General features: G+C 34.3%; 1 protein-coding gene across 1 annotated transcript in view; it reads right to left on the bottom strand.

The window, feature by feature from the left end:
- Positions 1 to 18,141, bottom strand: part of NCAM2 (neural cell adhesion molecule 2) — a 274,139-nt gene that overhangs the window by 36,639 nt on the left and 219,359 nt on the right. Inside the window, exons 15-17 of the mRNA XM_005428596.2 lie at positions 11,162 to 11,281; positions 8,998 to 9,119; positions 1,414 to 1,594 (exon numbers count right to left, since the gene is read on the bottom strand). Coding sequence (XP_005428653.2) covers positions 1,414 to 1,594; positions 8,998 to 9,119; positions 11,162 to 11,281 — 423 coding nt within the window. The remainder of the gene's footprint in view (positions 1 to 1,413; positions 1,595 to 8,997; positions 9,120 to 11,161; positions 11,282 to 18,141) is intronic.

Below are 18,141 nucleotides of genomic sequence, written 5' to 3'. Positions count from 1 at the left end.
CCCTACATTTTTTTCTCCCTTTTCTTTTTCAATCACGGGAAATTTTATTTCTGAATGATAGCAATCACAAGGCCCTGCCTGTTTATAAACAAGTACATAGAACCTATTGAGACCCTGAATTTCAATCAAGATGCAAATCAACTTTACTTCAATTCAAGTGCATAAACAAATATTTGTACTAGAACTGGATCTGAGTCTATGAATGAATTACAAATGTGTTTTCTTCACAATAAATAAAAGGTAAGGATGCTTCCAATATAAAAAAAAATTCTATGGAATATTCAAACATGTTGCAGAGATCATGACATAAATTTCCTGAAAATATTTTGGAAGGAAACTTATAGTAAACAAGAAAAAAAATAGCCAGTTATTTCAAAATTTTCATTACACATTCCAGCTCACTGGCACTGTATCAATGCTAGTCAGGTACTCAGATTGAAATACAGGTATTAAAATGATTTACATTTTAATATATTTGTCATTGTATTTATTTGCAAGTTCTTTGTTGATTCTAATAGACTAACAATTTGAAAAATGGCAGTCAGAAAATACTATATTAGAGGATTTAGAAGTTGATTTTTAAAGTGGTAATGATGATACTGATCCAGTTTGGAAATAATTATTAAAGATGTAGCTCATAATTTTAATTAAAAGTTTAAAATATTTTCCTCATAGCATTTTCTTTATAAAAATTAAAATTACCCATAATACTCCAGAAAATACCTTATTTTAGGTTTATTGTTAACTAAATATTTTTCATTGTTGCATCAAAAAAAACCCTTATATTGGGAAGCATTAAAACTCATACACTCACTCTTAACTAAAATGCAGTTTTTCTTAAATGGAATTTCAAACCTTCCTATTTACAGACTTAAAAATAAGAACAAAGTTTCTATAGATTTCAAATGTTGTAAATCAGCCTCATAGAAGACTGCTTGGCCACTATGTTAGGGTGACTCATTCAGACAGTATCTAAACAAGACTATTTGAAGTCTTAACCTCATGAGAAAGTAAATTAAATGCCTTTATTACATGTGTAGCTCAAGGCACATGTAGAGATGGGAAATAATTAAATAAAGAATTCTAGAAAATAACTGGCTTAACCAGACAACAGGCAGTATAAGGCAACTGGAAAAGCAGCTGTATCTTAAATATGGTATTTCTTGTTGAGTGCCATCAACAGGGTTGAAGAATCAATGTTTCCTCTACATGTAAAAATTACTTTATTACCAAGAGAAAAGTGGGAGACAGGGTCCCATTTATGGGCCCTGAATTTTTTTTTTTGCTGATAATAAAATCTGGGGCCTCACGTTTTTCCAGTCCAAGACTTGAGTTACGTTATGCTCAACTATACAGAGTGTACTATGAGTTGGAAATAATTCATAGACAGAAATCACAATGACATTAACTTACCTGTAATAATGTTGGGCTTTGGTGGCATGCTGAATTCATACAATGTTGGTTCAGAATAACCCAGTCTGTTGGCAGCTGTAATTTGTACTTCATAACCCATGGTCCACTGAAGATGCTCCAGGATGATGTGGTCTCTACTACCCTGAACTTTTTTCTCTAGCCACTGGTCTTCCTTATCTTTCTGTAAAGATGAAAATATTTGTTTCAATTCATCCAAACTCTTGTATAATATGTCTAAAGTCTGTATGCACATGATGCACAAAAATATGGAGCTGCCTTTACAGAGGTCATGAACACCAATCTAATTTTGGAGTTCTGAGTACTTAGGGTTTTTGTAATTTTGATTACTCCTTATCATGTTTCCACAATGTGGATGTAGAGAATTTTGTGGTCAATCCTTTAAAACTTTTTGGCTTCAATTTATTCTTTGCTCAAATACTGGGTTTTGTTTTATAGAACAGCAGGCTAATCACTTATATAATAAAATGCTAAAAAATAAATTATGTAAGAAGTTTATTTTATACAGACATTTCAATTACATTTTGATCAATATTAATTCAAACAAACTTGCCAATAAACCCATTCTGGATTTTTTCATGAGTCCAGCTGTGTTTATATCACACATTAGCTATTTAACAATTTATACACTAATTGTAGCAATATGGAAACATTTTGCAAAACAGCTAGTATGCGAGAATATAAACATCATTGAGAAAATATGAAGTACTATGTCTACACCTGTGAGAGGATCATGCAAATCTTTAGGATGGTGTTCTAGATAAAAAAAGGATTCTCGTAATTAGTCCTAGTTCAGGTATTTAAGACATCTATACATAGAGAACAAATGAGGACTTAGATTGCAAACTTAATTCTGGCATTTCATAAATCTGGAGTTCTTACCTTTGCAATCGCTACTTTGAGTGCACAATACATTTAATTTTTTTATACAAATAGAAATTACACAATTAATAATAGGTAGAAGGATAAAACAATACATATTTTCAAACAAAAATGTCATCTTGTTCAAAGGACAACCAATAACAGTCAGCAAGAATCCATGCAGTTCCTACCCTTACAAGACACTGAGGTACAGTCGCATGGCTCAAATATCTCTTGAGAGACAGATCCTGGCCATCCAACCCCCACAGCAACATAGACCCAATCCCAATCCCAGTGGGTATAAACCACATGGGAAAATTTAAAGCCAGACAAACTTATAATATCTGCAAGTGTAACTTCTTAACTGCATGCTTCTCAGCAGCTTATTTAGGTTCTTTCCTGAAGCATCTTGCTCTTCACTGATATATGTTACAGAGAAAATAGCAATTAATTTAGAGAGTCCAGGGACCAATCATGTTCTCTATGACTTTTTATTTGTCCCCAGTCTTCAAAGAATAAAGGACACACTAAATTCTCTTGTGTGCATTGCTGCAATAGTTTATTTGTTATCAGCTCTGAGGCTGACAATTTTTCCATACTGACTTCACCTTTTCATAAACTTTCTTGCTTTGTCTGCATTAGCATAGGTATTGTCACATAATAGTTCTGAGAATGAGTAAAATCCAACAAAACCTGCTTTCAGGAATATTTTCATCCAGGTGAAAATTCCTACCTGGTGCAGTGATAGACTAATGAAAACCATCAGAATGGTAGGTCAGTTACAAATCATGAAAAAAACTGCATACACTGGAGTAAAACCAGTTTGTTCATCATACAGTGAAAGCAGTATTTCCTGTAAATGATATTTTCCCATATCCTGATGGATACTTTCTATTGCAATCACCTGAGTGAATCTACTCATATTATCACTATACTAAACTCCTTTTATAAAATACATTTTTGCGTAGCACTGCTGAAATAGAAGGAGATAATACTGATTGCAAAATGCATATGGAAATACTCCTTAGTGATATTAGGAATAGTGGTGTTATGTAGCACTGTATTTTAATGGCTGTTGAAATTGTGAGGTGTGGGAGGAGTTACAAAAAAATGCAGCTAGGTTTCAAAGAATATCAACATGAATCAAAAGTTCCCTACATAATCTCAGTATTGTGCACAGATGCCATGTGAATATACAAGGGAATTCTAAAGGGTTTCAGAAACACAGAAAGACAAAAAATATACTAAGTTGGAAACTAAAGATTCAGGCTAATACAGTTGCTGAAGTAAAAGACAATATTGAAAACAGAGATTTGATTATATTTTGAAAAAAAAGTGCAAAAATCTACGTGATGAATGGAATGAAGCTGCACTTCTGGAGACAGAAGAACAAGGGAAAAGGCAGGTGTTCAACAATTTGGCCAGGTGAAAAATAATGAATGAGCTGAAATGTCACAAGATACCTGCATATGCTATGCCAGAGATACCATAATTGTAGTTGAAACTGAAACCAAATGGGTGAATTGAGATAAATGAAACAAAGTCCAAGACCTAAGTGCAAAGACAGAAAACTTTTTTGAAGAGTGCCAAACACAAGTTAGGAGGACGAGGAATAAAGTGTCTGGAAAGCAAGGTGTGCTCCACAGACAAAGAGATGAAATTTTCCAGAGTATTGTCTGCTTAGGGCTTCTTAAAGAAGAAGAAGAAAAAAAAACAACCAAAAAAACCACAAAACAAGCCCTGAAAAAAAACAAACCCAAAAAATAAAACCAAACAAAACAAACCCAAAAACTAAAACCAAACAAAACTAATCCCCCCCCCAAAAAAACAAACAAAAAAAAGGAAAATAACTTCTCTGTCCTTCATTATAGCTGTTACTTCAGCTATATTGCATTTTCAAGTACTTTCCCCTAAGCAGAGCTCATTAATGTGTCCATCTTTAAATAACTAGAAGTGTTGAAATGGAAAAAGAAGGATGAGAACAAAAATCATGGGTCTGCCAGGTAAATCTTCCCAAAAATATCCCTGTTTAAGGCAGAACCCTTTCAATTGTAGCTTAAGGATCAGAAGAGAGAATCACAGGAGATCACTTTGTACCTTATTAAGTTGTTCTGTTATTAATACTCAAAATTTATAGAAAGCTCCACATATTCATAGTGTTCTACAGTAAAAGGAATGAAACTTCTAAATTACAAACTGTAGTCTAGTTTGGGGGTGAATTAATATAAATGTCTTCAATAATAATTAATATCAAGCAACAAATCCACATTTACAGAAACTCTGATGGGATCTGCAGCCTCAGAGATTAAACTGTTCCTTTATTTACATCTTATTTTGTTTCAGATTATGCAGAAATACTCGTTTACAAAAGGCCACTGATAGCCTAGCTAGTGACTGGCAGTTCTAAGGATTTCACTGCCCACTTCCATTACTCTTCAGCCTTATATTAACCCAAAACAAAATTAACTACACAAAATCCTCACATCATTATTTCATAAATGTGTATATATTGGCTTTATGTAGTTTTGGCTCCATTTTTTTTTTTATATTATAAGCATCAGTGAAATTTATTTAAGAAGAGTCTACGAGCTAGGTTTTTAAGACAGCTGTAACCTAACCACCTAAATACCCTGACAAAAAGAAAACCAAATCACCTCCCCTGAAACATATAAATCCACAAAAATAACAAAAACTAAACAAAGCAGTGTAAAACTCCAGTCTACAGTGGCTTGACTGCTTCTCAAAACTGAGGGCACACCTGACAACAGTGGAAGTAAAGCCAATTCATTGTTTAGGCAGCAGTTTACTCTTTAATGGTCATTCTACATTATATCCTAAATCACATTCTCTGGGATCTCATAAAAAGTGAGAAAAAGTGATTAACCCCCTCCAACTCTTCCCTTGTTCTCCATCCTCTCTAAATTGTTGAGATGAAAGCTCTGCTCAGACTTATTATGGTAGTCCCTGTGATAAAAAAAATGGACAGGAGACACCGCACTGTCTTGAAAGCCGGCAGGAAAAATATCAAGAAATCCTCACAGAAGAAAATCTAATAATTTAAACCAGTGACTTCACACGAATTAATTACATCAGGCTGGGGATTTCTAGGTCTGGTAATAATGGTAATAAAGTACAGGGGCAAATACGGAACCAAGTACAAAACAGCTGGTAATGTACATTGTGTTAAAATACACAGGAAGTCAGAGGATCCGGCAGGTAGACTGGAACCTAGAGATGCAAAAGCATTTACCTGTTTCTTGGTAGGTATCTCAGAGTGGGAGTAAATGAGAAATCATCTCTTTTAAAATATTCTATATCTATAAAATTTGTTGTAGAACCCACCATTAAGGAACAAAGTTAACATGTCTCACATCAACACAGTCAAAAAAGAGATAACGTGCTTCAGAGCAAAGCACATAAACTATCAAACTTTTATTGGCCAAAATTCAAAGCATTAATAGTAACCCTGTCACAGGTCAAAAACAGGTGAATAAATTTTAGACCTGTAAAAACCAGTCACTTTAGTAAATATTTCTTGCTTCTATCTAAAGGTTCGTAATCATAAAAGAGAGTTATTTTTATTATTCTGTTCTAATTCCAAATGTTTACTAAAATTTGCCCTGCCAGGAAAGAACAAAAACAACCCTCCTCCCCTCACCCTACTCTTTTTTTTTTATTTTTTGTAGCTTACAGTTGGCATTCTCTGACCTGGCAGTATAGAAAAGTTAAGAGACCTATCCAAAACTTTCTTTTTAAGCATTATGAAGTAAACTAATCAGTGTCAACACTTTCCAAAGGCTGCTTTGAAGCCTGCCTTTCTCTTGTCTGTCTGTCCTGGCTGCTGTGACAGCTTCTCACCTGTATCCCAACTGCTCCTTCCTCCTGCCTCTCCTTGTCTTGTCAACAATCCCCTCTTGATTTTAATTTATTACTCTGGTACTTGGTAAATGCCCCATCAGATAAAAGCCACTTACCAATTGAGTATGCATTTCCATAATTTCATATTATGGAAAATAATATGGATAAAGCTTCACATCTGATGTGAAACACCAGCACATCACCATGTGTGTCCCAACCAACTTTGGAAGCACCATAAGCAGAAGAACCAAAGGAAGGTTTGAGTTGGCCCCCATGAAATAATATTAAAGAGTTCCTCTGGGAAGTGTGATTGGCTGGTCGTCTCTGGCACCAGAGAGGACACTTCCCTAGAGAATTCCCATCACTGCTTTTTCCAGCTGGCTACCAGGGAACAATTTTCCCTTGTTTTTCTCTCTCCCTTCCTATTCTTTCCTAAGGTAACTTTGAAGTCAATGTGTGCCATCAGCCTCAGACTCCACCTGTGAAGCTTTGTCAGGCTGTCTCAAGTTTCTTAGTGCAACAGCATGAAAAAAAAAAGAGGCTGCTAATCATAAAAATTGCACAGCACCTAATATTCTGGAATACAGAAGAAAATGTCAAGCTGCTGTAGTCTGATCATAGTCAGTAATTCCTGCCCACAATATGAAGAAACTGATGCTAGGAAAGGAATATTCAACAGAATGAAATACATGATTTCCAGAAAAAGACTTACTGTTTGCCCTCAACCAGGCTTTAATATATTGCTTTAATATATTAAAGCTGTCCTTCCTCCAGTTGAAAAAAAATCTGTATAAAACTTACACATGGCTGAATTAACTTTTTGAAGAAAAAGCCATTGATGTATGGGTTGTTATCAAAGATGCTCTTCAAACATGCAAGCAAATACATTGGTCCAGGTGCTAATAATGAGACTGGCAAGAGTTATAGGAAAGCTAATTAAACACGACCAATGGAAAAGATGGAAGAGAAGCAGTCAACAGATAATTATGAACTTTAAATAGCATTTATTCTTGCTGATTAAAACACACAAAAAATATTCTGCTTCTTTTGTTGTAGAAAGGCCTTTAATTTAGTCAAATTGCTTTTTCAATAGGAAGTTCAAGGGGTTCGAGGTTCAAGGAAAAGCTATCTTCAACTTTTAAGTTTCCAGTTACTGCTTAAACTGCACATTTCCTTTCCAACACCACACAGAAAATGTAATACTTTATACTATAATATTGTACCTTAGTAAAAACACATGATCAAAATTAGATTTCCATAATGTTTTTGGGATAGAACCAAAGTAATTTATCTTATTTCAATCATAAAAAGGATTAAATTCCATATGCTTGCTGCATGAATGTATTATATCCAAACTGTTTATTTTGTACTCAGTGGTAAATACTTAAGGCATTGTAATCTAACTAGGAAGTTCAATCCTGCAAAACTCCATTTTTATCCTCTATTGCATATTTTACTACCCTTGTCTTCTTTGCTATTACTTTTCTTTTATGTCAACGGTATTCACTGGATGGAAAGTCATTTAAGAAGGTCAGTTAAGATTTAGGGATCAGCGATAGCAGAATAACTTCTGGTCAGTGCCCCAGACTACTCGTAAGAGTGCTACCAAATATTCCTCAACTAATTTGCACTATTAATCTTCTTTGGTTAAATTTAACATAGGAGAGGAATTTTACATACCAGATTAGCATTTGAATAATCCCTAGACTATAACCAAAAAGTTACATCATAGTAAATATGAGGAAATGTGACAAAAACCTATTGCAAGTCTTTTTCTTTTGGTAACATTCCAACAGGTTCTATAGTCACTTTCTCAAAAATTGCCTCTTTCTGTGAATAAATACAGTCCTCACTACCTTCCATTTAACATACCTAGATATTCAATGTTATATTCCAAATTTTCTAGACTCTTCATGGACATGAAATTCTGCTGTAACACTCTGGTAAAATGGGTCTACTCAATAAAAGTACTGCACAAGGAAATTTTTGAAAAATTTACACTGGAATGAAACACATCACTTTTGCCAGCTCTGCAGCTACTTCTTCAATCCAATAATTTCTAAACACAGTACATCAGGAAACATATTTTAGCTGCATTATTAATCATAATAAGAAAACCACACACATTTTTTCTTAATATATTATATACTGCAGAAAACTTGTTTTCTAAACTTGCCAGATTTGATGAGAGAACACCAAAACAGAACTTTCTAGAAGGCAGAATGTAAAAAAACTCTGCCCAATGGCTGTCTAAGATTTGTGTCCTGAAACTCTTCTAGAAGGCAGAATGTAAAAAAACTCCTGAAACTTATGAAATTCTCAACAATGTGCCAATGTCTTTTGTAAGAGGAAACTTGGAATTCAGGCAGATAAAAGATATGAAACGTGATCAGCTAATCAATGTAATTTACAATTAATATGGAGCACTGCAATATAACTTTCTATCAATACAGATGCATTTATAATAGATTAAAAATTTGCTGTTCAAATAACCCTTAAGTGTGTAATTTTAATGTTTGCTAATTTACTGTGTTTTTAAAAACTGAACACAAATATCCCGCTTTCAATATGCAACAGAAAAAGAATATAGTTTTCTTGATAACATGAATTTTCAGTATAACTTTAGGAATAGCTGAGTGTTTTTTGATTTTTTTTTCAATTTTTATTTTATATGCTGGCAGTTGCAACTTAGTTCCAATAGAAAACATACTATATCTTTTTTTTTAATAATTTTCTGGAATGCAAATCACTTTGGTAAATTTAAAATAATATCAACAATTTTCTCTGCATTAAAAACAGATATTAACAAGCATAATTTCACTTATTTTGATGAACTGAAATACTTACACTTCTGTATTTGACAATATATTCCAGTATGGGGGCACCTCCATCATCTTGCTTAGTTATGCTAAGTTTAAAACTCTTGCCACTCTCTGGTTGTCCATGAATTGAAGGGGGGCTTGGCTCCCCTAAAAAAGGAAACAAGCAGTACAGAATAACAACAACAACAACAACAACAACAACAACAACAACAACAACAACAACAACAACAAATCAGCAGTGTGATAATTCTTAAATTACAGCTAGGAACTTGTCCATAATAATGTTAATCAAAATCTTAAAATCAATATGACCATTCCAGGTACTACAAAACAGTCTTTATAAGATTGTTAACTACTGTGCTTGAAATATGCTATAACGTTGATTCCTCATACAAGGAAATAAAATTATGTGAAGTATGAAAGAAATATTCATTTCTTTGAGACTTTCTGACTTCCAACACTTTTAAATGGAATTCCCTTCCAAAATCATTTAGTCATCAATTCAGCAAGGCTGGTAACCTGCTACTCACACTGAAGTTTAAAAACTACTCTCTTACAAGTAAGCATCCATAACTTAAACGTAACCTTTAATCCTATGTGAGATTTCTAAATTGGAATACAGTTTTTAATTTTAAAGCAAATTTACTTTCCAATAAATGTACCAAGTCAAATGAGAGTAAAAGTTATCTAGGAATAACAACTTCTTTAAGAGCCAATATCAAGAGTAAATGTAAAGAATAATATTTTCAAATATAAACACAAATGTCTTAGTTATAATAAGAAGATAAAGGTAGTCTTAAAGATGAAATCAAAGATTAAAGGCCACTTTCAGACCCTTTCCTAGTCAAAAACTCACGGATTATTTTTTCTATATGCAATGCCTATTACATTTTTTAAAAAGAGATCCTAAATGAACATATACTGAAGTGTCTTATCTTCAAAATATCTGTAAATGTGCATTTACTCAGAGAGATAGTGCTCCTTTAGAAATAATTGTATTGTGTTTAGTACTTTTTAAAGATAAACTTAGATCACAACATAAAACTTCTCTCGCTTTCTATCAGATAACATGTACATATATATGTATAATGTCTTTCAGTTTCTGTCATTCTTCCATCAAATATACTGATAGGACAAATAGGAAATCATTTTACCTGTCCTGGAATATATTTAGAATATGTATATGCTTCAATGAAAAAGAAATTTGAAAGGCGCCAAGTTACTGTTCTGGGACAGAAGAAGTGTATAACGCAATATAATATAATATAAGTATAATATAATATGAAATATAATGCAATGTAATCTAATATCACAGAAATATCTTGTGTTCTTTTGTAGTTACATTACTTTTTCATTCCCAGTATTAGCTACACTGAGTAATGCCTTAGTCAGGAAACAGTTCTGTTGCAACAGATTTATGACAGACTGGTCTGGCAGTAGCTGCTGATGTATTTCAGCATATCTGTTTGATTACTGTATGCTGCCATCTGGTAGTTCCTTTGCTTTTCTTCTCTCTATTTATTTAATTTATTTACTGTTGTTTCTATGCAAAGATAATTTGAGAAAAATATTTTTCATTTACCCTTAATATTTTAACCTGAACCTCTGGCCTATAGTTAGTACAAATACAAAACTGGTTTCGTAGAATTTCTCATTTGCATGTAGTCATAGTAAAAACAATTTATTTTCATCATTTCTTCCATAGCTTAAGATTTCTATTTGAGGCTTGATAATTGCAGAACAATAGCACCATAATTTGGTGAAGAAATATCTCCAGAAATGGCCAATTCACTTGTTAGATGTGGATAATACCCTGAGCATTAAAAATGAGAAAAATTTCTTATTCTAGTACCTTTCATGGTTTGTGCTCCATTATATCAAATAAAGGCTTTTCTGAATCTCAAAAATATAAGATAATGGAATAAATTCTCCAATTTAAGTACACTAATACTTCTTGAAAGGGTGGAATAGCAAACCATGATTTCTGAGAAACAATGTAAAAACTGATATAATACACTGGAGAGCAGATAATAAACCTGAAACATTATCTACAGTGGAATCATAATTCAAATCTAGATTAATACTAATACTAATACTAATACTAATACTAATACTAATACTAATACTAATACTACTACTACTACTACTACTACTAATAATAATAATTTAACAACACAAGTATTACTCACGGACAGGTAAGGTCTGAAAGATCTCAATTTTGCTGTACTCTCCTTGCCCTTTTCCATTTACAGCAGCTACTTTGATTTCATAGGTTGTATTTGGTTCCAAATTGCTCAGAACAACCATAGCTAAAGGGAAGAAAAAAAAAAGGAATAAAATTTGATGAAGTAATAAATTTATAAAAAGAAAAGTAAGACAAATTCATAATTTGCTTTCTTCACTTGTAAATAATGAGCCTCATATTCTGATAGTACATTGGTTTTATCACAGTATATCAGATTTTTTGTTGAGTGCTAATAGTCCCTTTTTTCATCTGCATAAAATGATTGTTGTGACTGAGCAAGTTATGCTTCTGAAGGAACATATGCTTCTGAAGTCGGTGCAGGCAACAATTAAGGACCTTGATGGGGAGCAATATCTTATATTCAGATTGTGAGCACAGTGTATTGGGTTTGCAAACCCAGGTTTTGGTAGCAAGGCTGCTGCAGGGGTGGCTTCTCTGAGAAGGTTCCAGAAGCTTCTGCCATGTCTGACAGAGCCAATCCCAGCTGGCTCCAGGCTTGACCCACTGCTGGCCAGGTCTGAGCCCACCAGTGACAGTGATCTGTGATAACACAGCCTTCTGTGATAATGTATTTAAGAAGGAGAAAAGTTATTGTATAGATGTATTTGTGACCAGAGAAAAGCAGGATGAGGATGTGAGAGGAACAGCCCTGCAGACACCCAGGTCAGTGCAGAAGGAGGGGCAGGAGCTGCTCCAGAACTCCAGAGATTCCCCTGCAGTCCATGGGGCAGCCCAAGGAGATGCAGCTGTGCCCCTACAGCCCATGAGAGACCATGGGGATGCAGAGTTCCACCTGCAGCCCATGGAAGAGGCACACACCAGAGCAGATGGATGCTGAGAGAGGGCTTTGACCCTGTGGGAAGCCTGTGCTGGAACATGCTCCTGGCAGGGTCCTGCACATCCATTCCAGGAGCCCATGCTGGAGCAGGTTTCCTGGTAGGATTTGTGACCCTGTGGGGGAACCACGCTAAAGCAGCTTGTCCTTAAAGATTTGATCCTGGGGAAGTGACCCACGCTGGAGAAGTTAATGGAGAACTGTTGCCCATGGGACGGACTCAGTTTGGTGCAGTTCATGGAGAACTGTCTCCCATGGGAGGGACCCCCTGGAGAAGGAGAAGGACTCCACTCCCTGAGCAGCAGCGGGAACAACATGCGATGAACTCCTTTTCGAGTGAACGAGGTGACCCACCTGGTGGAGGCAGGAAAGGCTGTGGATGTTGTGTACCTGGACTTCAGCAAGGCCTTTGACACTGTCTCCCACAGCACAGCACTGGAAAAGCTGGCACAGCCCAGGGCTTGGACAGAGCACTCTGTGCTGGGTTAGGAACTGGCTGCATGGCCCGGCCCAGAGAGTGATGATGAACGGTGCTGCATCCAGCTGGGGGCTGCTCACCAGTGGGGTCCTCAGGGTTCTGTACTGGGGCCAGATCTGTTCAATATCTTCATAGATGACATGGATGAGGGAATTGTGTCATTCATTAGTAAATTTGCAGATGACACCAAGCTGGAAGCGTGGGTTGATCTGTTGGAAGGTAGGAGGGCTCTGCAGAGAGACGTGGATCAGTTGGATGGATGGGCAGAGTCCAATAAGATGCAGTTTGATAAATCCGAGTGCTGAGTCCTGCATTTTGGCCACAATACCCCCCTGCAACGTTATAGGCTTGGGACACTGTGTTTGGACAGTGCCCAGGCAGAAAGGGACCTGGGGGTGCTGGCTGACATGAACATGAGCCAGCAGTGTGCCCAGGTGGCCAAGAAGGCCAATGGCATCCTGGCCTGTGTCAGGAGCAGTGTGGCCAGCAGGAGCAGGGAGGTCATTCTTCCTCTGCCCTTGGCAAGTAATTGCAGAAATGCAATATCTTAAAAAAGAGCCAGTAGTATCTTTCACAGCCCCTAGGGAGCCTAATTTTTTTCATTATAAAGAAACTTTCTTTTAGTTGCTTTAGGCCTTCAAGTTATATATCCAATGAAAGCATAATTATCTCTGTCCATACTCTTTGTTATTCTTTTCAGTGCAAAATTATTAGAATTTCTATTTCTTTAGTTTCTACAGCAGTCCGACAGAGTTCCCATTAAATGTGAAGCTAAAGGGATTTAATGAATTTGGAAAAAACAGTAACTTCTACATTTCACACTCTATTATGGGCATTTTGCATGAATTTGCCATTGAAACATAACTGTTTTCTTGTAAATAGAGCAGTAGAATTGTATGTCTTCCAGCATGCTTTAGCTTTATCATTTTACGAGATTTAAAAATGCTGAACTCTCAAGTATAATCATGTCATGAAAAAATAATGTATCATCATGAGAATAAGAATAGAATTAGGAGACATATCACTGAGTTCTGTTAAGATGAAATTTAAAACTTAACTAAGCAGTAGCAGTATTTGACTTGCCTTTCAGCCATGATTACTTTCCAAGGATGAATAATTTCACTGAAAAGAAACCTTAGGGCATACCAAATATTAGTGCTATGGTAAATGTTTTTAAAATTTAAACAACATAAAAGCATGACTAGGAGTCTACATTTAAAAAAATGCAAATGTGTTAGCTACATGAAACCTAAGGATCCAATTTTATAAGCACCCCTGGGACCTATAGAAATGAATAAAATTTCTTATATATGCAGTATTTAAAGAATCACATATACTTTATAAATATATATATTTATATTTGTATAATTTAGAATCCCTCGCACAGCACTATGCATCTAGATACAATGACTTTTGCAATTACATTCGTTGAATTAACACAGACATATCTGTTAGCATAATATGTCCTCAAAAACTGGACCCACTTAGTATCAGTGGTGCTGTGAGATGTATATATTATATATGTAGGAAAAATAATAACTATGGCCTTCTGAAAACAAAAAACATTCTGGATTAGAATACATACTCCAGTTGTAAAAGAATACTTTGAGTAATTAAGATTAAGAAGTTGTCACACAGACAAAAATGCAGGACTGAAGAGTAATCTAAGAGAAATGAAAATTTTACTGCTCACTATCATTTGAGATTGGAAGAAAGTACTGAAAATACTTCATAAACCAGTTAATTTATTTTTATCATGTGTGTATCTGTTATTTAAGTATAAAATCAGCTTATTCATCTTCCATACACAAATAATTTTTTTCACATGAAAATAGCCCTGGGGACAGTGGATATTTTTTTATTTCTTTCACATTTAGTGAGAAAAGAACCATCCACTGCATATCATATGTTTACATTATGCCATTGGCATAATCATTGATGGATATCAAATTCCAGATATACTGAAAGTGACATCCCTTTCTTTCAGAATATCATTGGAGATTTTCGAGTTTCTTCTGGCTGTTTATCAGTAGATAGTGTCTTTCTAATCAGAGTATTTGTGAACTTTAACTGGATAATTCAATTTTGTGGATTGATTTTGCTGGGATAATTCACATAGTGACTAGTTAGATTGAGGAGTAGATTTGGAAGGAATACTCCAAAGAGGGAAAAGCAGAGCAGTCACTTGTGAGCTCTCCAAATTAAATAAATTATCTAATTTAAGTTAGTTAATTAATAAATTAACATGATGCACAACAGCTCAGAGCTTAGTGTTATCCATTTATAAGTGAGGCTTTAAGTCTCAAGGTAGTCTTGGAGGACAATATGGCACAAGAAGTTACCAGCTATATTGGTTTTGGTTTAGTATGCTATATGAAGGCTTTAATAGAAAATTATTAATATTTTTTTGACAAGATATGTCACCACATTGCTAGTTTATTGGGTTTTTTTAATTTTTTCAACCAGAAGTTAAAAAGAAACACAGCAGCAGAAAATAATTAAACCTTACTGAATAAAAAATTAAGTTTTACCTATTATGAGATAATAGGTCCTAAAGTTTAAGCTATATTAAGTATAAAGTCCTTCTTTTTATTATACAGATTCTCTTAATTTGCAAGCAAATTTAATAAATTGAAAAAATTAACTCAGTACAGAAAAAAGCCCACAAAAATATGTTAGATAGAAAAAAATGCAGAACTTCATACTATTTAAAATACAGCTTGCAAGCATTTCATCTAGAAAACTTCATTTTATTGTCTCAGGGTTTTAACTGCTGTGAAAATGAACCATGGGAAAGCAACATCTAACACAAGATTGGTTGTGAAATAAATTGTACCATAAATCCAAGTCAGTAAAACTGAAACAAAATTCCCCAGCTGCTTCTCTGGTCCAGGGTAGGTTGTTTATGTTACTTTATTACAGCAGAACGAGAGGAAAAGTGTCTGGCATATTAAATTGTCTTTTCACTGAAGTGATCTGCCTCAGAAACCTTCTAAGAATTGTGATATATTACATAAACCATCACCAAGGAAAAGAAGGTTAAGGGAGCTTGCAGTACAGTTCCTCTACATTAATCCCAAAGTGGATCTCATATGAGGTTAATTAACAGAAATACCACATTGTTCCATGGCTCTCATTGGAGAGGTATCTGCTGCAGAGAACAATGTTATTCCAGTTCCAAATTCAATCCCCTGAGGATGTCAGATCTAACTGAAGAAGGATATAAATTTATTTTGAAACAAAGTAGCTGAGACATTGTTGCTGAAACAACATCTTCACTCCTATATGTGTGAGATTGTGGTGGCAGAGTGAAATTTCTGTCAAAGAAGCATTACAAATTTGAGGATGGTTTGGGGTTTTTTTCTTACTTCTCTCCCTTTAATGTGAATCTATATTACTGCAGAGGATGTGTGCAGCCTGACTACTGTGCATGTTAATATGTGGAGTGTTTTGATTTAACAGCACTTTGCTGCACCTATTACTCATTATTTTACTACTCCCAAGGAAAAACTGAGTCCCCTGGAAATACCTGAATCTCTTTCAGAGGAAAAAAAATGAATAGCATTTTTATGAGGCTTAAACAGGTTTGTGATGATGATTCATGTTCTTTTAAGGGCAGGAGAAAAAGTCTTTGGAAGACAGCAGTGAGCAACTTAAGGTGATAAAGTAATAAGGTTCCGTACAAATGTCTGAGACTCTTGTAGATGTCATAGAATATGAGCAACTTTGCCCAAAATCTGTCTGCCTGGGATAAGCAACAACTGTTTTGTTTATTCTATGTGTTTGCACAGTAGGAGGAAGAGTATATAACCTCTTTTTTTCTAGCTGAGACTCACAGTTAGCTCACAGAAATATTGACAGCACGAAGTTAGAAATTGCCACAGGGGAGAATACAGGGGAAAAAATAAAAAAAAGGATTTAGCTACACAATACACATAATGTTAATTCATATGCAAAAACAGCCAGGCTGTCTCAGTTCCATCTGTCTGCCTTGCACAAATAACAATTAATTTCATAAATACTTATTCAAGCATCTGGCTATAACTGTCAGAATTCAGCTAACACAAATAAATGAACTTTAATAATGAAAATATTTCAAGTTGCACATTCTATGAAATAAAGATAATGAAAGCAAATCATACTGTCAGTGAAATCATTGGCATAAATTGGCGACAATATCTAACTAATTCCCTAAAACACCAAAAACAAATGTCACCATTTTAATAATCAGACAAAATGGTTCTGTTCCTGGAATTTCCATCTTTCTCTGCACTATAATGTATAATTATTATATTATTTTGGAATAAAAGTATTAGTCATTTATTTAACTGTGAATACAAATTAAAAGACATGAATAGAGATACACAGTGTAGTAGATCAGGTATAATTAATATAATCTAATTTTCACTAATATGAGTAATTTCTTTACAAAACACTTTTCAGTAGCTGACATTAAAAATGCATTTGGCAAAAAATAGCTGTAATATTTTTGTTAATATTAATATATAACACATTAAAACACAATTACCATGTTAAGCTCCTTTCTTCCATGTATTTAATTTTTAATTTTACTGGGATGGATTTTGAGATATCACAATACAAACTAAACCAAAATAGCATCCCTGTTCAGGGCTTTTCCTTGATACCTATTTCTACTGAGAAAAAACTAGTCAGAAAAGATTAAGTCATCCATTGGAAAATCATAGTTACAAAATGCACAGTACTATAAATTAATGAAAATAAAGCAATCAGGAGTGTAAACTAAAGTGCCTAGAAAAGAGCAAATTTGTGGATTGACAATATAATTTATAATATATTGAATCATCATAAATCCAGAAGATGGGGCTCTTCATTTAACAAACTTCAGGTATAAAAATAAATATATTTTCTTTAGAAGTTCATTTATTTAAAAAACACCTTAATTCAACTTGGTTTTAATCAGAATAACAGCAGAGCACACAGGGAAAAAAGAAAACATTCCTGGAACAAAAGCAAGCTATTGAGATAGATTATCAGATCAGTAAACCTTGCACAACTTTATTCAGAACAGAAACACATTTGCAGGAATTGCATACAAAATAAATCACCTATGCAGTAATTAAAAAAAAAGTCAATGCATATATTATTTTTAGGCTATAGGTTTACAAAAAATATCTGTACTTCAAATGATAAATTAAACCATATTATCTTGATATCTTCTTCAAATTTTTCTGTTATACTAATTTGAAAACAAAATCAAATATTTCATGAAAAAATCCTGCCACTTGTACTGATTACTGATTAGCATCATATCAGCAATCAAGTGCAACCAGGATCTAGCTTTGACAGATTCTGTTTCCCATCACCACTACAATGGAATTTATATTTCAAACACACACTCTTTAATACCTCTTTCTTCAAGTTTTCATTTATACATTTCTTTGACTACCTTTATGATGGCCAAGCCAGATACTTAATACCAAATCTTGAAAAATGCAGTCAACTTCCACAAAAGGCACTTGTGGATATTAAAGGAAAGGGAAATGGAAGTCAAAGAATAGGAAAGGGAAAAGACAGAAGGAAATGGAAGAGGAAAAGGAGAGGATAAAGAAAGAATGGGCAATTAAAATCT

Source organism: Geospiza fortis, unplaced genomic scaffold, assembly GCF_000277835.1.
Source record: "Geospiza fortis unplaced genomic scaffold, GeoFor_1.0 scaffold571, whole genome shotgun sequence".
NCBI lineage: Eukaryota > Metazoa > Chordata > Aves > Passeriformes > Thraupidae > Geospiza > Geospiza fortis.
This window is presented reverse-complemented; position numbering and strand designations above follow the sequence as displayed.